The sequence below is a fragment of the Anolis sagrei genome, chromosome 6 (assembly GCF_037176765.1).
Source record: "Anolis sagrei isolate rAnoSag1 chromosome 6, rAnoSag1.mat, whole genome shotgun sequence".
In the NCBI taxonomy this organism is placed as follows: domain Eukaryota; kingdom Metazoa; phylum Chordata; class Lepidosauria; order Squamata; family Dactyloidae; genus Anolis; species Anolis sagrei.
In genome coordinates this window covers 79,218,647-79,242,996 of record NC_090026.1, presented here as the reverse complement: position 1 = coordinate 79,242,996, position 24,350 = coordinate 79,218,647, and the positions used below count along the sequence as shown (strand labels likewise).

The 24,350-nt window shown below is 37.7% G+C and overlaps 1 protein-coding gene across 1 annotated transcript in view; it reads right to left on the bottom strand.

The window, feature by feature from the left end:
* CPNE4 (copine 4) overlaps positions 1–24,350 on the bottom strand; it is a 246,075-nt gene that overhangs the window by 11,506 nt on the left and 210,219 nt on the right. Inside the window, exons 11-12 of the mRNA XM_060781818.2 lie at positions 17,627–17,760; positions 3,295–3,349 (exon numbers count right to left, since the gene is read on the bottom strand). Coding sequence (XP_060637801.1) covers positions 3,295–3,349; positions 17,627–17,760 — 189 coding nt within the window. The remainder of the gene's footprint in view (positions 1–3,294; positions 3,350–17,626; positions 17,761–24,350) is intronic.

Below are 24,350 nucleotides of genomic sequence, written 5' to 3'. Positions count from 1 at the left end.
CAGATGGAGATAAGGCTATCTGTCTAGTCACTTAAAATATTTCTCTTAGAGTGCAAATTTCTTTGTTTTCCACTAGTGAAATTTGTATTGTGAATCAGCAGAATGTGTTTACCCAGAGTTTAGTCACTGGAATGTATCTTTTACTGATAAGAGAAGATTTCAAAATTAATGGCAATATCATCACTATGTCTACTGCATTCACAGTTTGAGACAAGCTAATCTAACCTGTCAATTTATGGTGAGCTCAGGAATTTCATAGGGTTTTCTTAGATACAGTAATGAATACTCAGAAGTGATTTTGTCAGTTCCTTCCTCTGAAATATAGCTTAGAGTACCTGGCAGTCTCCTATCCAAATACTAATCAGTCTGAATTCAGAGGGGATCTGGTGTATTTAAAATATTGTGTAACCTTAATGTTCAGTGAAGCCTCCTGGGAAAATATTTGGCCTTACAATTAAGAATTTAACAGTAGTGAGGAGCTATACAGCTTTCCAGATAGATGTCTATCAAGATAAAAAAAAACCCCTCAGAATTTAGTATTCAAGGAATAATTTCCCCAGCCTTTAAGAACTGCATGATATAATATTTCTCTTATTGCTCATTTATTTCAAATTATCAAAAGAAAAGCAACATATTTCCCTCTCTAACTGGCTGTTTCATAGGGCATCTGTGGCCATTGTATGTCATAATTATGCTTAGAAGGAATTTAACAAATAGTGTAATTGATTCCGTAGCATTGAGTCACGGCAGATAAGTGGTGCTAAACTGTATTAATTCTATAGTGTAGATACACCTTAACACCCCTGTGATTACTCAATGCTTAAGGGAACATCTTTCCAGGAGGTAATAAAGCAAGCTACTTTCTCCAATCCACTGATAATATGAAATACATAACAGGAGAAGAAGGCAAATTTTGTTAATATTAATGGATTAAGGTGCAAGGAAACTTTCCCAAACTCTGGTCTAAAGTTGAAATAATCTTATGTCTTATAGTTGTCTAATGAGTCAGTCATCCAGTACAGTAAATTATGTATGTACCAAATAAGACTACAGTTCGAAGCACAACCTACGCAGCAAGGAGTCTTTCCAATAACACCATTTCCAAGGATTTGGAGGGCTATTTTGCAAGGCATCCCTAACATGATCTGTCCCTTAATAAATCTATTCTCTGTCATTCTCCCTCTATATATTGCTCACTGCTACGTGTTTGCTTGCTTAGCAGAAAGGCAGGAAAGAAACAGAAAATGCCATATATTGCTCAGCACTCATTATTGTAAGTCTAGAACTTTTAGTCAAGAAATGAACCCAAAATCTGGGTTGACTTATTCATAGATCAATGTAAGTAATGTACCTTAAGTCTTATCTAAAAGGAACCACCCCGTTCTCTGATTATGAGTGATGAAAGGTGAGAGCTTAGTTCACCAGGAGAACCTAAAAGAAGCACCGATCCCCTCTAAACTCTCTGCTGTGCCACTGCTTCTATGTTTGTTTCCATGTTTGGGCAGGGAGTGATGTTGAACAGTACTGGATCCAGGACTGAACTCTGCAGCACTCCACTGGTCACTACTTTCCAGGATGAAGTGGAACCATTACTGATCACCCTTTGGATTTGGTGACTAAACCAATTACAGATCCACTTAATAGTAGCATTGCCTAGCCCACATTTGACTAGCTTGTTTGCAAGAAAGTCATGGAGGACCTTGTCAAAGGCCTTACTGAAATCAAGATATGCTACATCCACAGCATTCCCTGTATCTACCAAGCTTGTAATTCTATTTTAAAAAGAGATATGATTAGTATGGCATGACTTGTTTTTGAGAAATCAATGCCGACTTTCCACAGCATCCATTTCTAACTGACTGCAGACTGTTTCCGTAATGATCTGCTCCAGAATCTTCCCTGGTATTGATATCAGACTGACTGTAATTGTTTGGGTTCTCTCCCCCCCCCCTTCTTGAAGATAAGGACAACATTTGCCTTCCTCCAGTCTGTGCGGACTTCTCCTGTTCTCCAAGAATTCTCAATTATTGCTAGTGGTTCTGAAATAACTTATGCTAGTTTCTTCAATACTCTTGTATGTAGTACATCTGGCCCTGAAGACTTGAATCCATTTAGCCAGGTATTCCTTTACTACTTTGTTACCTATTTGGGCTGCATTTCCCCTATTACCTTTCCACTCCATGTTGCTCAGGTTGAACACCAATCTCCTTTTGGGAGAAGACTGAGGCAATGAAGGTGTTGAGCAGCTCTGCCTTTTCCCTATCCCCTGTTAGCATTTCACCACATTCTCTGTTTCTTTTTTGTACTGACATAACCAAAGAACCCCCTTTTATTATTTTTAATCTCTCTGGCAAGCCTGAGCTCATTTTGTGCCTTAGCCTTATGAAACTTTTTCCTACATGTGTTTGAATTCCTCTTTGTTGATTTCCCCCCTTTACCATTTCTTGGACATGTCTCTTTTAAATTTTAGTTCAGTTAAATGTTCTTTGGACATCAATTCTGGTTGTTTTACACTTCTTGCTGGCACTGTTTGCAATTGTGCCATAATATATCACTTTTAAGAAACTCCCATCCATCATTAACTCCATTCTTTTTTTATATTCCTGTTCATGGAATCACTCTCAATATTTCCTTAAATTTCCTGAAGTCAACTCTCCTAAAGTCTAGAATGCATGTTTGACTTTTCTTGGTTTCACCGTTCCTTTGTATTTTGGATATGGTATAGAGGAAGAGGAGCAAGGCTTATCTCCTTTTCTTATCAATTTATATATACCTCCCCTATTTAGCTAATTTCTAACCACTCCTTTCACCCCGTCGGTGAATCTAACATTATAGTTGCTTCATTTCAAATGCATTCATTAAAAAGAGATTCTTCTTAAACCACTATATTAACTCTTTCTATTTGATATTTAGCCTGGGTGGCCATGCTTCCAAAATATTGTTTTCTAAAAATAAAATTTGTCACAACAGGAGGGGAAATTGAGTGGCATGGGAACTCTGTAATATGTTAATTTTATGTGGAGAGCCAAAGGCTTTCAAATTATTTTCACTGGTCTGGAGCTCATAACTATGCATATAGTTATATCATTTGAGCAGAGTGTCTCGGCATCTCAGGTGATTTGGAAATTGCTTCTGCCACTCATCCGTCTCTCCTGCTGAGTTCTGACATTTTCTCATCAGTCCCCCCTCCACCTTCCATGTCCTGTTCTCACACATGAGATATCTGTGTAACAGCAACCTATATACTGTCTTATGTCCACCAAGAGAATGAGGAAGATTCACCTGTACACCTACTTTATAGTCCGGAGGTATCCTGGCTCCAAAACCATAGACCGGGAACATTTTATCACTGAAATGAAAACAAAATACAGGAGGTTTTATTGGGGTATCCCATCGAGAATGATGCCCTGTTATACACACATTAAGGATCCTGTCACATTGCACATTTTGGGAACTATGCTTTCACCTTAATTGCCATTGGTGCATTTTATGAATCCTGGAATATACACTTTGAAGTGGCACTAGTCCTCTCTGAATCGAAAAAATAACAAACTACCCACCTCTAATCTGCAAATTCCAAAATTTCATAGGATGTTGCTATGGCAGTTCAACTGAAAACATCACACACTATAATGATATAGTGTGGATGGGCTCTGAGTCTGCTTCACTTTCACATACGCACCACATAGCAGAAGGTTTGTAATGCAAATTATGCCATTTTTCATTATGTTTGTTTTCCTCCTTATACTTTTAAAGGACAAGATTCCAATATAATTCCATTTTTCTTCTTCGAGTTCTTGAAATGAATTTTGTAAAACTTTACATCCCAATCTAACCATGGAGGGATGTTTTCTTGTAATAAATGGAACTGTAAGTTCAGCTCAAACAATGCATTCAAGTTACTTCGAGTTCTCTACTTCTCTAATTCTGTCATTTAAGGGAGAGAAATAGAGAATTCAAAGTCTCTCACCAGACCATCAATCCCAGGATTCTAGTAAGGTGGAGCCAAGACAATGAATGTGGAATCAAAGCATTGCAACTGTGCAGTATGGATCCACTGTACAACAGAATAGTCTTTGGTACCACTAAGATCAAGAAAGATACAGGAACATTCAAGAATAGTAAGCAGAAACATTAAATAAGATTAGTGAAGTTAAGACATTACATGAGAGGACATGTCTTGGTTGAGACTTTATCTTTAATATGACTATATATATATAGAGAGAGAGAAAGAGAGTATTTGAGAACTATTCAAATCTTAGAAAACTACAAATCACAGGTTTCCATAGGGTAGTGCCTAGACAAATAAAGTGATAAATCCCAGGACTAGCCTTGTTACTCCCTGAATTTTACAGATGGTTCAGATGGCATCCTCCACTCAAAAACTTCTCTTGTTTTCCCATCAATTCTGATTTTTGGGTTATTATGGGATATTAGCTGCATGGTACTTAATAATAATTACAATAATAATAATAACAATTGCACTAATACCTTATTTATATTCTGCCCTATCTCTCTGAGGGGACTCAGGACAGATTGCTAGTGTGAAGAACCCCCACCCAGAAAACTAATTCATGGTTGATTTTTTTTCATTTATCCCTTCTGAAAATCAGAGAATGTTCTCAAGACAAGCCAATAACACAATTCTTCCCTGTACACTTTTGTATTTCTGCAATTTTCACTGTCTTTGGGGTTACGGGATTTTTAGAGTTAGAAGACAATGGATTTTCCCAACAGTTATACATTCTTATGAGCTGTCCCTGTTTATAATTCAAAGTGACTTGGTTTTAAATAAGCAAAAGAAAACTTATAGCAGGAATAAAGAATGGGATTTTTTTGGTGCACATTTCAGCTAGAATAATAATAATAATAATAATAATAATAATAATAATAATAACAACAACAACAACAACAATAACAACTACTACTATTACTCTTACTCTTACTCTTACTATTACTATTTGAAACTCAACAAGATGAGCCCACAGCAAACAAGATCACTCTGCTGGCTGTTATATTGGATCACACATTGGACACTTGCCAAGTGTCCAGGACTGTGTGATTATCGGCGAATAATACATGTAGATCCTAGTAAGGTGGGCTTTTGCAGCTGGCAGATGGTAATTTTGTCAGTGTCTATTGTGTTTAAGTGCAGACCAAGGTCTTTAGGTACTGCACCCAGTGGGCCGATCACCACTCGGACCACCTAGACTAGCTTGTGCCAGAGTCTTTGCAGTTCGATCTTTAAATCCTCATATCGTGTCAGCTTTTCCAGTTGTTTCTCTTCAATCCTGCTGTTCTAATGGCTTGTTCTTAGGATGCAAGAATCAGGCTCTCCGTCTTGTTTTTCAAAGTTCCATTTGTGAGCCACATCCATGGTTTTTTCTTTGTCAATTTTGCTCTCAATTTTCACAGGAACTGTCCATTGAGAGCCTTCTTTTGCCAGTTTTCTCTTCTGCTCTGGATTGTGTTTTTATGGTATTCACTCTTTGTCTTTTGCACTTGAAGCAGTTTACCACTATTGACTTCGCTCGATGCTGGTTCTTGATTGCCTTTCACATAATCTGCCAGTGCATGTTTCTCTTCTTCTACCGTTTGTTTCACTTGCAAACACTCTGCCTCCTGATTTTCTGGGCAGGTAAAGTTTGTCAATTTTCTGGTGGACATTTCAGCTAGAAGTATATTATTATTATTATTATTATTATTATTATTATTACTATTATTATTTATACCCCACTTTTTCTCTCCACAAGGAGGCTCAAAGCAGCCAGAACTGTTCTCACATGCTAATTTACAAAGGAAGCAGCTTGCACTGGATGCTTCCTTATGCAAATGTTGGAGTAGAACAATTGCTGGTGTAATCAAGAGTTGCAGTGAAATAATGCTTCAATGTAAATCTTGCTGAAAATCTTTAGAATTGGGTTGTTAGAATATGGATCAACACATCAGTCTCCTTTCTTATCTTGGACACCCTGTTGGGTTGTGACGATGACATTTAAAAAACTGAACATTGGCTTGCAACCATAGCGGTTTTAACAAAATCAATATTAGATGATAGACCACGGCACAAGCATAATGCAAGAACATCCACATTTATTACTTGTAGACCACTGGCATGAAACTAATGCCCGTTATGTGTAAACACAGCTCTTATGTGCTCAGCAGAATGCAGTGTTTCTGAGACACTAATTTGCTGCACAAATCATAACAAATGCCTTGTAGTGCTGTAGCATATTGATGATCAGTCTTGAAAATAGGCACTAGCCATCTTTCACAAGGGATGTCAGGAACAAAGTGGGTGGTGCAACCTTAATTTTGTGCTAATTGGCTGCTGATTGCCTTCTCTTTGAATAAGTGCTGATAGAAGCAGGGAAACCTTGTTTAATCATCAGAAATTGGTATTCAGATTGTTCAAGAAGATGAGAACTTAGAACAAAAAGAAAAGCATCAAAAGGGCTGGAAACTCTGGTCTGCCAAAAAGAAATCTAAATTGGATTTAGATATCCCTTTTTAATGCAGAAGGAAACAGAGTGTTTCAAGAAAGATTCCACAATTAGACATGCAGCTATATTGACAAAAATGCCAGTGCGTGCAACTGCAATGCAATAAAACATGTAGGTGAATGCATCTCCAGCTTTTTTGTTAAACTATAACAAGGGGAAGTTACTATTTTATTTAATTTTTTAATCAAATTTGATCAACTGCAGCCAGTCTCAGTTTTGTGGCTGATGTATTCCTAAGGCACAGTGGATTAAAATATCCTTGATCAGCTATTTGTTTTATTTATTGTGAAAGCTCTTATGAACATATACCATCAGGAAGAGTTTAAGCTATCGGTCAGTATAATGCCAATGATATAAAATACATGTGTATTTTATTAGAGTGGATCTTCAATATCCATTGGGGTTTTGTTCTATAACCCTACACTTCACCACATGTATAACATTTTTTAAATTCTAAAATCCAATTTTCTTTATATAAAATGACAAAATCAAGGTTTTCTTTTAGGATATTTATGTATGTGTTTGAGTAAGCAATATTTTCAAATCATGATGGGTGGAATCTATGGATGTGCAATTCATGGCTATGGAGAACTGACTAGTTATATTTATATCCCACTTATCTTCCAATATGCTCCAAGTGGGTTATGTAACCCTTATTTCACTACTACTACTGGTACAGTTCTACTGCTAGTGCTACTAAAGTTTAATAGCACAAGAAGACCAAAAATCCCCAATGTTTCCTCCTACTGGGATCTAAAAGAAACAAATCTGCATATCATAATGAATCCACTAAATTACTAGAAAAAAATATTCAAGGGTAGCCATGTTGACCATGCAGAAAAAAGCAACAAATCCCAAAATCTAAAAGCAGTGGAAATTTTTTGGGCCTACTCCAAAGCAGCTGGTCCAGAACAGATACTGATTCTAGATTTTGGATTTTGTTGCATTTTGCATTTTGTCAACGTGAACTCAATTTCTTCAATATTTTATTCACTTATTATGTTTGGAAGATTGGACCTCCAAAGGCAAGACAAAGATGATGAGTTTCTTTGGAAACGTTTTTGCCTGACGCATATGGAGACATTTCTCTGGCACATAGCTACCTGAGACTGTAATGATTCAAGCATGTGGGGCTATTTCACACAAACACGCATCAGGCAAGGGTAACTTATTATAGCCAGACTAAACTTAACCCATTGCAGCCTGAGAGGTGCTCAGCAGCCTCCCATGAAGTTTTGTATTTGCAAGTGTGAGGTTGGTGGCTCCAGTGTAGTGGAGTTCTCTTCTTGTGCACATAAAGCTGTCCAAGGTGCTGAACTTGTTTAGGAGATAGAGTTGGCACTTTGGATAATTCATTTAAAACTAAAATCTGGAGTGGATTTATTGCCCCACTAAGTTTAGAGCCAACAGCCTCCACTGCTTGCAAAAAGGTAGCAGAAATAGGTTTATCCTGGATTATCTATGATGCAGATCTTTTGGATAGCATTTAGCTCAGCCTATTAGGTCTGATTGAGATAATAATGACAAAAAGTTTTATGTATGGGTGATAGTTGGATATTTGCAGAGTTTGGAAAAGTAACTTTTTGGATAACAGCTCTTAGAATGGCTCAACCAGAGCAGTCAGTGGTCATGATAATTGTGGGATTTTGAGAGATATAGTCCAAAAATATCACATTCCAAGATTTTTGATATTTGGATAATCTAGAAAATCAGCCTAGTCCCACAAAATATGTCACTCATGACCACATGAAGCTTGATGATTCCTGTCTACTTGTCATCCCTTTGGAATAAGGGGGAGTATTGTTTTTATATTGCTTTCAATTGTATTGTTATTTGTTTTATCTGATGTTTTAATTGGTTAAAGTGTTTTACATGTGTGTTTTAATTGTAATATTGGGCGTGTCCCTTGTAAGCTGCCCCGAGTCCCCTAGGGAAGATGGTTGGCGGGGTATAAAAATAAAGTTATTATTATTTACCCAAATATTTATTTTTGTCATTTTGGTGGATTAAGTAGGCATGGTGGGCACTAGTTGGAACAACCAATAGCCACATGGGGCATGCACACTTCAGGTTTTCATGTACTTTTTCATTTAAAGGAGGTGTCCTCCTAATGCACAACTATTTTTAGTGTCTTGATACAGTTGACACTCTATATTTGTAGATATAACTTTTGTGGATTTGATTATGATGGTCTTCAGGAATCTTTAGGTCCTCCAGAATGACTCCAGAAGTTCTGGGGAACCTAGAGATTTCTAGAGGTGATCTTCAGATAAATTTTAAAAAACGTATGGTAGTTCCAGTTTCAATGAGGTCCTGCATCCTTACATATTTAAAATATCTCAGTGAGCTTTGTAAAAACTATGCTGAGACAGTGGCTGTCAAGTGAGCATTATTTCACAAGATCACAAGAGAATCTTTAAAAAAAAACAAAGATTTAAATATATGCACCCTCTTTAATTACTGCTCTGTCAGTTTTACTTTTTGGAAAAACAAATTGCTCTGGAAGCGCCTTAGGGGAAGTGCTATCTGCTGACTATGAAGAAATATGTGTCTATAATTGAGCTTTAAGTGCATGAAGATAAAAAGTGCAAGTCTGCTACCTACAAGAGGAATAATTAATGAACGTGGGGAATACACATGCCCAGAAGCTAACTTCTGAAAGGTATTCACTAATGAATTAACTAATAACGCTGGATCTAAATACTATCTCCATAAACTTTACTGATTAGCACGAAAAGAAGCTGGTCTGGCAAAAGCAAAATAAAAAGCAGCTTACTTTTCCACAACTCCATTAAATGAATTCTTAAACATGTAGGGTAACCACAAAGATGCAGTAAGTGAAAGAGGCTAAGCCAACCAGTCACTGAAAGCTCACTATATTTCCTGGCTTGTTATGCTTTTATAAACCAGAATTGCAAAGCAGGGTTTATTGTTGGTTTCTGGTTTCTGGCTTGATTGAAAGTGTGAAATCATAAAATTTTGACAACATACTGAACCCTCCTTCTTCCCTGCTTTCCAAATAAATAAAAAGGCTCTGTGAAACATTCTGCGTGTGTCTTTGTGTTCCTTTTTTGGTCCTAGCTGCAACACAGTTTTTGATCTTTCTCAGGTGAGAATGGGGATACTTTTGTACATGATGGAGTGTGCACCAAGGAGCCTGGATTACCAGTTCAGGTTGAGTATCCATTGTCCAGAATTCTGAATTATTCCAAAATCTGAAACTGTCCATATAGGTGGCTGAAATAGTAAGACATTTGCTTTCAGATGCTTTGTTTCATGCATAATTTTTTTTAAATGTGCTTAAAATTTTATTCAGGCTATAAATTGTGCAGGGAACAAAAATGAATTTAATGTTTAGACTTGGGTCCCATCTCCAACAAACATTTTATTATTTTATTTTAAAAAATATGCTGGAAGAGACAAAAACTCTATTTTTGATTTTGATTTTGGGTAGGTTTGGCTTCAGAGATGTGAAACATTTTAATGTGAAGCTTTTCATTTCTGGGGGCTTCCAAGAGTTGAAAAAAATCAGTCTCATGCTGAAGGAAACATTGGGTCTGAGAAGAATAGAAAAATAAGTTTGAGGACCTCACTGATCTCACAGGACACACTTTGTCCACCCCTGTTTTATAAACGTCAGCCCTTTCAAGGCACTTACTCCTCAGCTTACAGTTTTCACTAACAAAAAATATTATATTATATTATATGAATATAATACAACTGCCTCATTACAGCTGGGATAATGAGAGAAAGGTGTTCTCTCTCTCATTATCTTGAAGTCAGAGGGTTCTGAAAAATATGATTGACTTAACTAAGTCAGGATAGTTGGAAGCTAAATCTAGTATCATTATGAGGACACTATTATGTCCCAATGATGTTATATTCTGAAGACCACTGCGCATCAATGCATCAACATTTTATTAGATGGTTAAATGTTACAAATGAAGATTTCTAATGCCCTGCTTAGTAGTTAGGTGCTTAAAACATGTTTTTATTTTGTGTTTTTAATACAATTATTCAGTCACCTTTTCATTTTTGTATAATAATTTTACTTCTAATTAATAAAATTTTGGTTGTAATTTTTTTTAAAAAGATGCCTTGAGTCCCACATCAAGAAAAAGATGGGATGCAAATTAAGCAACTTACATGTTATACCTTGGATTTGGAGTAGACCTACAATAATTCTTTTAAAAAACTTCCTTGAAAATAATTCAGTGTTCTGTACTGAACTGCAGCTATTTAAAACCCTTTTTCTCTCTTATTGTGAATGTTTGTTTTACGGGCTTTATCATATGCAGCAGGTAAATCGTGATTACATCACTACAAGTAGTATCTTGGTTTGGGAGTTATTACATAACATCATCTCTCTTCTGTTATTTATCTGTGGGAGCATATTTGGAAAGTATTTCTTTTTTATTAACACGGGAAATCTGTGAATGACCTCCATTCCTATTCTACTGTTTTACTATGATTTTCAGGGCAAAAGTTCAATTGCACTTCATATTTATTTTGGGTGGTCAGTGGATTCAATGGCAGCAATCATGGGAGTGGAAGGGAAGGACATTTCAGTTTTCCTTAAATTGGCAAAGTAAACAAGCAACACTTTTTTCTCTATGGAAAAATAAAAATTGCCAAATGACTCCCCAACTGGGATATGAAGGGAAACCAAAAAGTTGCTCACTGTCCCCAACACCCTTTTCTGGCCACATTCTGGAGTCTCTTTCTCATACATACACATATATGACTGGAAATGTAAGTGCAAGAGATTCTTAAAGTTTAAAAAAGCATTTATTTCATCAACTCTCAGCCTCTTTCTAACTATTTTTTTCTAGCTTCAGACTTAATAAATCACTGGAAAATGATAGTCAGCACTAGGAAAGATCGGACTTAAATAGCTGCTGGCTTTATCTTCCAGCACATAGAATAACAGAATCATAGAGTTGGAAGAGACAACATTGGCCATCTAATCCAACCCCTTGCCATGCAGGAAAAGCACAATCAAAGTACTCCTGACAAATGGCCATCCAGTCTGTTTAAAAGCTTAAAATAGTTATAAAGCTATCCTCATCTGTCCTCCTCCTGGAAAAAATGCTTTTTGAAATGTAAGAAATATAATGTTTACAGGTATATTTCTATGTGGGGGATTTGGGTACATGTGTATATGTATGCAAACTAATAAAAAAGGAGACATGATGTCCTCCACAAAGTACTGTGTATGCAAACCTAGAATGGGTCCCAATATGCAAAAGGAAAAGAAGGAATCCCAATTGCATAGTGTTTTTAGAAAGAACACTATTTTGTTGCTTCTAAACCCTCATGTGACAAAGTGCTACATGTATAGAACTTTATACAATTGATACTGTTTTAAATTGATGCCGGCATAATCTTTTTATTGTTCTTTTTTGTTGAGTGCAATACTGTTAGAATGAATGCTGAGTGTTCAATATTTCACGAGCCTCCCTGGATAGGTTAATCCTGAAAGATGGAATATAAATGAAGAAAGGAAAGCCCGAATTAAAATATAATGAAACTATTCCCCACACACAGTCAAATGCTATATGTGGTTCAATCTTTTTATGCAGAAGCCAGCTGCATAGACTTCAATGGGTCTTATTTCTAAGTTAGTATGCATAGCTTTGCAGCTTTATTTTTCTCCAGATACTAGTACTTCTTTCATGAAAGGAGGTATAAAAATGAGTAAAAAGCTATTTAAGTCAAAGCAGTTACAACCATTGAGAATAAGGCACCTAAAATCATAATTACCAAACTACAAACTGATAACCCATTGTCATGGGGCCACATGTTGAAACACTATTATCATTTATGTTTCCTTTAAATTTTCATGCACAAATCTGCTACACATATAACACAGAATTCAACTGAAAGCTTAGGTAAAAGTTTCCCCTTGACATTAAGTCGAATCGTGTCCAACTCTGGGGGGTGGTGCTCATCTCCATTTCTAAGCCGAAGAGCCGCCGTTGTCTGTAGACGCTTCTAAGGTCATGTGGCCAGCATGACTGCATGGAGCACCGTTACCTTCCAACCTATTCATCTACTGATATTTGCATGTTTTTGAACTGCTGGGTTGGCAGAAGCTGGGGCTAACAACAGGAGCTCACCCCATCTGGCAGATTTGAACTGCTGACCATTTGGTCTGCAAGTTTTAAAGCTTAGTGGTTTAACCTGCAGCACCACCACAGCTTCTGGCTGAAAGCTTAGGCACACATATTTAAGGGTAACTTCCACTGAACAGAAGTTTACTTAGTGATTATTTTAATTTATCCAATTTTTTTACACAAACACAGAGTCTCTAACACACATAATATTTCAATACTGCTGCTATATAATGAGAAATATTCATGGATGTTTTCTTGTCTATTAATAATAAGAAGCAGACTATGTGTGTGTGGGGGGGGGGAGCGTGGAGGCAGCAGTTCAAAACATAAGAGTAGACTCTATATTGCAAAGAAAGGGAAGCAGGGAATGCATAGTCAAGAGAGTAATTTACTCAGGATGCACTGCATTCTCATTCCCCTTGGAACCATTCAGTGTTTCATGCATTCTAAACTAGAGAACTTTTCCATCAGCTGAGAGTGCAATTCCTGAAATTATTATTTTTTTAATTTATTTATTTATTCAAATAGACATGCATGTGTAAGTGTATGTTGCAAACAGTGCAAAACTTTCCAGCTATTAGTGTTCCATAATCATTTCTCAGATCATATATTTTCTTTAAGGGGTCACAGTCTTCTATTTAAATAGTACATATAAAGGTATCATAGGCTCTAACTTAATATCTGCTTCCTCCTTATAGGATCATCTATGTACATTTTTAGCTTAATTTTACATTGAGATATTGAATCATTGGTTGCCATTCATTAACAAAGTTCTCTAATAGTTCTCCTCTTAATAGTAGCTATTTTATCCATTATCAGCAAATCTGTAAGGCATTTTCCCCATTCTTCTAAGGGAGGTATCTCAGAGATTTTCCAATATCTAGCATATACTATTCGAGCTGCCACTGCTATGTAAAACTAATTTTTTCCAAATTTCCTTTCTAGTTCTTCATCTGGTACCTTTTGAACATGCCAGATGAAGAACTAGAAAGGAAATTTGGAAAAAAAAATAGTTTTACATAGCAGTGGCTGCTGAATATTCCTATAAAAGACTCAGTCTAATAATGCTCAAAGTGTGACTGACCTGAGGAGTCTTTTCCACTCGCTTTGCTCTGCTCCATGGGAAGGAGAGAGATAGTGTACCTATGGAAAGTGGCAGATTTGCACAGGAGCAGTCTGGTCACTTTGGCCTTTTTTTCTCAAGGGAAGAGGAAGAAGTGCACTTTTGGAGTCTTAGATTTTGTGCAGGGAGTCAGGTTCTGCTGTGTGGAAAACAGAGATCTGGTCCTTGGCATTGTTCTTAGGGAAAGAAGTTTTGGCATTTCAGCGTTTTGACATTTTGGCCTTATGGAACTATGCATTGATAGGCTGCAGGAAAGAAGGGTCTGGCCTAACAGGTGCTACTCCAAGAAGGGAAAATATTTGGGTGCATGAGGATGAATGAATGTACATGTATGTAAATGCTGAGTGAAAATGTAATTCTCCTTTATTTGTTAGCCATGCAATTGTAAACCCAATGTAGTTGCATAGAATCTGTATGTCCAATGTCATTCGTTGTCTAGATGTTTTTCTGTAATCTGATGTGCCCTCTTATACTGGAAATTGCAATAAAAATAACCTATGCTTCAAAGTTATTGAAAAGTCATTCCTGACAAATTGGTGTCAGAAGTGGGGTATTCTTTTTCAGTGTGGGAAAAGTTATTGGAGGGAGATACCGTTGCAGGTGCATTTTGTAAACATTTTCTTTTAAGTTTTGACATGCAGTGCATTTCATTCTTCTCTTCCATGTCTTTTCCCATTCCCACAATTATAATGAGAAACACTGCCATATGATTGTGTGAGAAAAAGATGGATGAAGGCATTCAATAGTAATCAGTTTGTAACCCTAGCCCTTTACTGGTTCACACATAGTGGTAGTTTCTCTGAGGATTTCATTCCACTTTGCAGAAGTTTCATTTACACTACTGTAGCACTACTCCACTCAAACTGCTTCCCTTCTCATTGAAAGCTGATTTAATTACCATGTAAATAGCAATCCTTTGAAGCAGTCTAATAACTGCACCCCGTAGTGTTAAACATGGAAGACAGCAGTAAACTCCTCAAGAATGATCCAGAAGCATAATTAGCATCCGACGGACAAGACACTCACTGCCAATTCGATAAGAGAAATATTCTCTGTCTGGTAAGTATGACAGATACCACCACAGAGAAAGGCACAGAAGCAAACTAGAATACTGTCATTAAGAAAGGCCTAAGTAATTGGAAATAAAATGGGGCTGTGAAAAAATCATGCCATTAATGAGAATTTGATTTGAGACAGGATGTCCAACATGATGAGCCCAACAGTATTCTTCAATTTCCTTGTGAGATCTCTCATCCAGTGCAGTTGTTTCCAAACTGTGGCCCCATCTACACTGCCATATAATCCAGTTTCTGAATCCAGATTATCTGTGTTGAACTGAATAAATTTATATAATCCAGTTCAAAGCAGATAATCCGAATTCAGAAAATGGATAATATAATATAATATAATATAATATAATATAATATAATATGTATAATATATGGCAGTGTAAATCCAGCCTGTGTTCTGCAGTTTCACTGAAGCATCTTTAAGGTTCTGCAAAAAATCTTAACAGGAAAATTTAAAACAGATTTTAAACGAAAACCACACAGGGGCAACTACGAGGGGTATTTTTTAAGTAAGGTCCGTTTTGTTGTAGACACTAGTAGTTCGTGCGCATACCGCAACAAGCGCGTGCATCATGTACCGACATGCCTCGGGAACAACTGTGCTCAGTTTCCGCTCTGTAGCCAACCTGTATGGTTCTGTTCTGTGCTTTAAAAATGTTTAAGACTATCAACTCACCTGCTGCATGTGAGGTTCGCTCAGTGATACGGTTTTTGTCAGCAAGAAACCTGCCTGCTGCAGAAATTCATCGACAGATTTGTGAAGTGTATGGTGATACTGTTATGAGTGAAAGCAAAGTGTGTAAGTGGGTACGACAATTCAAAGATGGCCGTGACAACGTCCATGATGAGGACCGCTCCAGTCGCCCTTCTTTGATTACAGACGATTTAGTGGCTTCAGTTGAAGCGAGGATTTGTGAAGAGGGTATTTTAAAATTGGTTCAGAGGTATGATAAGTGTTTAAACAAACTTGGCAACTATGTCAAAAAATAGAGTGAAGTATGTACTTTCTGAAAGTACATACTTCTGAAAGTACATAAGTTTATGTATTTATGTTCAAACGGACCTTACTTAAAAAATACCCCTCGTATTTTATTTACAGTCTCCAAAATAACTATGTTGTGCTACAGCTATTGCTATCACATATGTAAGTTATTGGGTTTACATTTCAATATTTTATTTGCCATCTGAACAAGAGTGATTCACATATCATTATTTTCCACATTGCTTAAAAAATATATTTTTCTTTCTTCCTTGTGCAGTTGTTGAGACAAATGACATTTTGGGATTTTGGGATATTATTCATAAAATATCAGAGTAATATTTACTCCCATACTAAACCCCTCTGTGAGTTTGGGGAATGTATTTGAGTTGGTGTAAAATCATCCCAAATATACATTTTGATTAGGGTTCTGCAGAAAATAAATGTCTTCTGAAATGTTCCATGGCCAAAAATGTTTGGGAGTCACTGCTCTAGTGCAAAGCAAAAAACCAGATGTCCCCACCCCGCACCATGTTTTCTAGCCTTTCAAAATCACTGCCTATAACACCAGTGTCTTTTTCCTCTATGGAATTGGATGCATGCATGCAATGAGTGCAAAAGGAAGTCTGGTTTAATTATCAAGACACAAAGAACCAATAAGTGCTATTATTGTTACTGGTCTTTCCTATGGGGAAAGACTAGTTCCTATTTATTGTATTTTTCAGGGTTGTGCATTTTATATACATGCAAAAAAGTCTCAAAACACCACACACACACACACATCGCTCCTTCCAAATCTTGCCATCTTCAGGCAAAATGAAAAGTGAGGGGTTCCTATTTACCATCTAAGAGTTAACAAAATCAAGATCAAATTCATCAGCTACCCCAAGACTATGGAATGACATACTGGAAGAACTTTGACAGCTAAATCAGATTTTGGAATTTTAAACACAACGACAGATCTACCCAATCAATCTTAAGTTGTGAATATTATTTTGCCTTTCATTCGTGGATTTTAACTTGTAATATAACTCTGTGTATCGTGTTGTAGGTCTTTTAATGGTGTTTTATCTCTTGTTTTAATGATGTTGTGTCTTGTCTTGAGCTGCAGGGAGGGTCGTGTAATAAACTCCTCCTCCTCCTCCTCCTCCTCCTCCTCCTCATCATCATCATCATCATCATCATATCTCTAACCAAAATCAACAAGATTTGGCTCTATTACTTATCTAGTATGTGAGAAGAATATAGCATGCACACACTTTCAGGTTGGTTCAATCAGCTCCTTATCATGGTTCAAGGAGTGACCAAATAATATGAATAATGTGACCGTCATCTGAATTGCAACAAAGTATTTGTGTGAAATCCATTCAGGGAACTGTATTCTAAAAAGTTGTTTTTCTAGTTCTGAGAATGAATAGTTAGTTGGGACGATGAGCATAAATCCACTTGAAAGTTCCAACTAGAATAAATTCAATGAATCTGGGGAATTTGGTAAGTCAATATTTATGTAAATTCCATTCAGTCATCATGTCTACTCTAGTTGGGAATGACAACTGGATTTAAGTAATGGCCATGCTAGGAATTTCATAGCAATGCTTGATTAAAATCTACATTTCTGGATTCCGTTTTGATAATTCTCTGTCAAAGCTTCAAAAGCCTCTACTTACTTTGTCATTTATGAAAGTTCTATATATCACTCATTTATGTACAGCTCAGGGAGATTCAATACTGCAGACTCTATTCTTTGACAGCGATCAGGAACTAACCCCCAGCTTTATCATATTACTTGAATGTCATCTAGAAACTACTCTGAAACAAATGTCAATATTATTCACCTGTCATAATCTTGGCAAATCTCCCCGACAGCTACCAGAGCCTTCAAGTATTCATTTGGCTGATAAGGGTGGATGTAGTGGAGGGAACAGCTATTCCGGGGATCACCATTTGAGGCTGTAAAATCTATAGCTACCTGGAAAAGAAAGAAAAGGACAATATGTTATGCTATGTACCTTCCCTCCTGTAAATCTCTGTTTTGCATTCTCATAGGAATGGTGATGGCCATTGCAATCAAAGGCTGTGAACAGAAAGTGGTAATTGCACTATTGTCTGTGAACAACAAAAGAGATTTAAAGATAGGCTTAAAGCTAACCTTAACACTGGGAAGTCCTGGCCCTCGAGCGTTCTAACTGGAGGCTAGCTGTTACCAACAGTGCTGTGGAATTTGAAGAGGCATGAATGGAAGGCAAAAGAGAGAAACAGGCCAAGAGGAACGGCACATCAAGCAAATCCTTGTTGTGACTGCCTTCCACCTGGAAACCCATGTCCTCATTGTGACAGTCCATGTGGATCCAGAATAGGTCTCTACAGTCACTTACGGACTCACTACTATGACTTTATGCTTGGAAGACAATCATACTCGGTCACAAGTGATCACTTATAGTAATAGTTGCCCAATGCAGGCATTTGTATGCTCTAATTCAACTGGGTGTCTTATAAAGCTGGTTGCGCATAAAAGGATCGGTGCAATATATACAAAAGTCTATATGTTTTATTATTTACAACTACACATGTTAAAAATGCATTACAATTGATTTTTTAAATAAGGTACACATATTAAATAAAGTTACAAATAAAAATACTAAGTGTTTAAAAAGTTGCAGTTCAATGTGTTCTAAAACATCAACCAAGGCCAATGTACAATTCAATATTTTTTAACACCAACAGGAATGAAAACTGAACAACGATACTTTAGCCATATACAAAATAATCATATTTACCCTCTCTTTCCATTGGAAAAACCCAAGACAGCTGAAGCTGGCTCTATACTGTGGAATTAATGCAGTTTGACACTACTTTAATAGCCATAGTTAAATGCTATGGAATCTTGATCTTTGGTGAGACACCAGCACTCCTTGGCATAGATGATTAGAGTCCTTGTAAAATTACAACTGCCACAATTCCACAGTGACAACAATATCAGCTAAAGAGTTATCAAACTGCATTAATTATACAGTGCAGATGCGCTCTGAGATAGAAAAGAGCAAGCAATAACACAATTCACTCTGAAACTAAAATGAACCCAAACAACAAACCACAACAAAAGTGATAGCAGCTAAAAGCAGAGCAAACGGAAGAAAGATAACTCAGTAGATCAAAGGCCAATTGAAAGAACAAGCTCTTAATGAATGCACCATGTTGCCTTCATTTAATGGGAACAGACTTTATTCCCCATTCATCTTCACTGGAGTTCTCTCAAGTAGCTCACTATTTCCTATGAAGAAGAACTCCAGTGGAAAAAGAAGGTTTAAATATGGCAATTTAAGATCATTTCTAATACAGGGCTATGCTTCTCCAACTGTGCAATATTACAATCTGGATTCTGTACAACGATCAACTGAGAAAGTAGAGATGGGATTAAGGACTTTCTTCTTCTAAACTCTTTTTCAGTCCATCCAATACCTCTGTGACAGAGTAGAAGACATTAACTGAGGCATGCCTGCATGTAGAGGAATACGGTGTGGTTAGGCTATTGCCAAGTCATTAGGCAAATGGAGGCAATTGCCTTAGAAGCAGATTCTAAGAAGTGGTGGCAAGGCACCCTGCCTGCACACTAAGCTCCTCACATATACTGTATTTTTTCACTTGTAAGATGTCATCAATTGAAAGATGAACTCTAATTTTAGTACCACCACCACCAAAAATACATAAGATACACCTGCAGTTCTAAGACACAACCAATTTCTAAAGATGTTTACCGTATTTCATCACATAATAGTCACCACTGCATTCTGGGGTGTTAAACTGGCATTTTTCTTGTTCCTCATGTAATAGTCGCACCTCTTTTATTCACTTGCTTGCACACCTGCCCAGGTAAATGAATGAGGGGTGCCTACCCATTGCAGGTACAAGGCTTTCCTCGACTGCCAGACAAGGGAAGCCCTGTAGCTGCAAAGGGTGCAGGTGCATGGGCAAGTGAGGCTTCACCTGCCCCTCAGAGCTATGGGGCTTTCCCAGTGAAGGGAAGCCCCATAGCTCCTAGGGACAGATGCATGGGCTGTGAAGTGTCACTTGCCCACATGACTGCACCCTTTGTAGCCATAGGGCCCCTCTGCTGGAAGCCAAGGGTAGACCCATAACTGTAAAAAGGTTTTTACCATGTAATAGTAACTATTTATTTACTGTGTTTGTATATCACTTTTCTCAGCCCAGGGGGGACTCAAAGCCTCATAACAGTCGCACCCGCCTTTTTGATAAAGCATTACTATTACAAATTAGAATACTGTATATAAGCGGGGGGAGTGCATCTTAGAAATAAAATTAGAGTATTAATTGTGGCCACTATTTTGTTGTCAATTGCTAACTCTGTCTAGTTGTGGAGATGGATTCCAGAGGTCAGGAGTACCATGGTGCTCACACAAGAGAGCAATTGTGAGAGTGGATATCCTCCTCCACCTCTGTAAAATAGTAGCCCCACTTAAAAAGTTTAGGGAAAGCTCTCTGATCCATAGTAATTCAAGCACTGTCTAAAACATTACTTGCTATTTGAGATATTTGTCATGAGAATAAAACAAAATTTGTTTCCACAAAGCTTAGCACAGTAAAATAAATGAAACACGCTGTCTCTTCCAATTATATTGCAATGTTCATTTGTCTAATTATAAGTTCTAAGCAATCAGAGCTTAATTTAATCCCATACGCCCACACTCAGGTGCTTTCGGGTTCACACATCTGTCTAACATAAAATCACGGCAAGACTGAAATGTTCTACACTGTATCTATGAATTTAATCTTCAGGCAATGTCAGATTCTTATGTTCATCTCCTTTTTATTGTTTATGCGTCACGATGACTGCTGTTAAACCAATAATGAGTACTATAGTTTCCATACCCAAATAATTCTATAAGTCAATTAATTATTCCTCAGTTCTTTTTTACAGATGAGAGGTAGGTGAGCCTGGAGGTAAACCCTAAACTTGAGCTTTGAACAGATTTTGATGCAACTTGCCCTGTTTTTTTTTCTTTTTTCAAGTAATAAGAGGCATCTGGCACCAAAAGAAGAAAAAAAGTTACACTTAACTTTTATAAACTCACAGTTTCCCCTTCTAAAAAAAATTCTTAGTGTTTTTTGAATCACCAAAAACAGGATTGTGTCATCACATACTCTCTTCAGTGATCCAGGACAAACAGGAAAGATAAACTGGATGATAACATGAGCTGAAGTGATGAAACATGGAATGGGACTCAGTAGCGTGAGGAGGAAAGTCATGCAGTTGTGAACTAAGAGTGAATGAGTTTGTCAGCTACTGATAACAAGAGAACTTGCTCGAAAGTTACAGAGGAAATGCTCCATCTCTTTCTCTTCTCCACCCATCCCATTTCTCTATATTTGTTTTTACGGCACTTTTCCTTCCTCTTTATGTAGTATTTCTATGTAGTTTCATTTTCATTTTTTTAAATAAAGATTGCAAGAATAATGAAAAAAGTATATTTCAGAAGAAAGAGCTGGGATGCAATGATCAGAGCACCGAACTGGGACTTGGGGTGCTACTAAGCTGGGAGATTTTGAGTCAGTCAATCACTCTTTAATAGAACTGGACCAAGAACTTTTGATGCGTGAAGCCAAATATAAGATACACACTGTCCAATTCCATCTATAGATGTCAACTTTAGCAACAGCTGAATCTTACCTTGCTAGTAGGATGCATCACCACAGTATGTGACAGCAATAGCTAAGGGTTCAACTGCAGTAAGGGCAAAATGAGAGCAATGACTTCTTCAAATATGGATTTCCTGAGTTATGAGATTTTTTTTCAATCCCCACATTTCTAACACTATGGAGAATGACACACTGGATATTATTATCATATTCTCCATACCAGCATTTTTCATATTTGTTGTGTGTCACTTTTTGTTTGGATGCCAAAATGGTAAAGTAAGGCCTCCACTTTCATGGACATTAGAAGTGTAGGACCACCATGAAAGTAGAAAAGAAAAGAAAAACCCACTTCTCTAGGAATCTCTAGGTCCTCCAGTACAATTCTATGGTCAACTTCTGCTGGATGTTGACCATAGATGGCCTAGAGATTCCTGGTGAAAATATCCCACAAGGAATCTCTAGATCCCTCAGCATAACTCTGTTCCCAACAAAAGTTGACTATAGGATAGCACTGGAGGACCTACGACCTTGTAACACATGCCACTGAAGATGTCCCAGATTATCTTGTCCCGCTACCGGTTGCACAGGAGGTGTGGGGACCTGTTGCCCCACTCCCTGTTCCATTCCAGCTTCCCCCCTTCCTCATTACATAGGGGGAAGCCCTTTGTCGGCGGATCCACACATGGAAAGATGGGGAGCCTGCCATTTTCTGCTGTTGTCATTTTTTTTGGCAGAGGCAGAACTTCAGCCACAGAGCTGCCCGAGAGAGTTAGCCACTGTGTGATGGGAGACATCGGGCTCTGTGGCTGAAGTTCTAAAATACTGTCAAGCTGCCAAAAATAAGCTAGAAGAGATCTCTAGACATTCCTAAAGACATCACAGTAATCAAATCCACAAAGGATAAACCTGCAAATGTGGGGAGTCACAAGGGGTAGAATTCTTATTTGGAGAAAAGCCTTTACCACAAACCCCCTGGTTATTACATTACTGGCAGCAGTGTAGTTGTGGGAGCAAAACAGGGAGCCTGGAACATAAAGCAAGGCAACAGGGAGAATCTGTAAGGGCCACTGCTGCCTGTCCAACTCAACCCAAGCATTTACGCTAAGGCAACCATCATTTTAACTTATCTCTTAATACCAATGCAATGCCCTGCCATGGCCCTGCTAAGACCAGAACCTGTTTACAATCTCTCATATTTTATTTTAAAAAATATAACTCTGCACATAAAAGGATTATATAGGTTTAGTAAAAATCGACCTATAAGGACCAAACACTTGTTTTTATTTATCTGATATGTATTTTCTTGCCAAAAAGGAAGTGCAGAGCATCTTCAGTACACACAGCATGATATTACAAAAGCTCTCATTAGCGCTTCAAATTAGCAGGTACTTCATGCCATAGCTTTTTGTTCCCAAAACCATGCATAGCATCTCACTCCCTCCTCTTCTCAAATGGCCTTTCAGATCACAGCTGCACTGTATTGTCTACGCCCTGCTTGAACTCAATAGGAACATAATTAAATTGAAAACAACAAGTCAGTGGGCTGACTTACAAGCAACTTCAGAATCTGCACCTGTTTTTGCAGAAATTCTGTCAGTACAAAGTTATCCCTTAATTGGTATTGAACCGTCCAAGCTGTGGTGCCTACTGTCTTGTTGTAGAAATGGCCAAAAATCCTGCAGCAAAATATAACTGTAGAGCTTTCTCTCACTCTCTTGTTTCTCTTTTACTCTGTGTGTAGCCTCCACAAAATAAAGGGTCAGATCAGTCAAAGGTATTTCAGAAAATTTCTTCTGAAGCAATGGGACTTTACCTTTAGGAATGTGTTTCTCTATACTAGTGGTGGGCAATGTGCACAGACTGCATCATTTTATTTTGCTCCAAAACGTCCTCTGCGGGTATGGAGTACATTCCCATCACTTTTAAAGTCCTCCTAGAACCCTTCCAGGGGTCAAAACAAATGTCTTCAGATATTCCAGTAACTGCTCCTCAAAACATGAGTGAATGCCTGAGTTCCCTAAAGGGCATTTGGGGGCACAAACGATGAGCCCCTCCAAGGCTTTATGGAAAGGAGTGGGATAATGCACTCCTTAACCCCCCCCCCCCACAAATGCCCACCCCTGCCCCAATTCCTCAGACACTTTGAAAATTGTCTATGTTACAACCTGTGGATTTCCATTTGTAGGCGACACAGGGCACTTCCAGAAAGTGCCAAAATCCGGGTTTTAGATGGGGGGTAAAAAAATCCCTTGACCTGACTGCCGGTTCCCACACAGACCTGTTAGTTCCAAGATTTGGTCGCTTGCCATCCTCACAGGCTTCTTCTGTGTTGGAACGAAACAAGATGGAAGGCTGATGGGGGACATCTGGCTGAAGGGTTTTTAAAAATCACTCTGTTATGCGCTGGAATGTATTTACGCACATGTGTATATCTCAATATAAATATAAGCAGATTTGTGTGTGTGCATGTGGGGTTCAGTGCATAATAGAATGTTTTTTTAAAAAAACTTCCTCTAATTGTTTATTTAAGCTTAGTTTAATATTAAAAAGTTTAAAATAAAGAGTTTCAGAGAGTTCTAATTGTTCTCAATTTCTGCTTCCTTTAAACCAGCTGTGTGTCCATTTTACAGCTCAATCAGTGATCAGGTGTTTCGAGCTTTTTTAAAGTGCAAGTGCTCTGGAGCAATCTCCACAAGGGAGAGGGAAGGAAATCACGTGTTTTTTGCAAGTGCAGGGATATGTGAAAATGCACATTTTCTGGCCGGAATCAGGCTATAAGTGGACTTTTAAAAAGCGTTATTCGTCTGTTGCAGCAAATCAGCGCAAATTTACTGTTGGCATCATTTAGCCTCCCCCTTTTTTAACACAGTAACTTCTGCATTTTAGGTACTGTGTAGAGGTGCC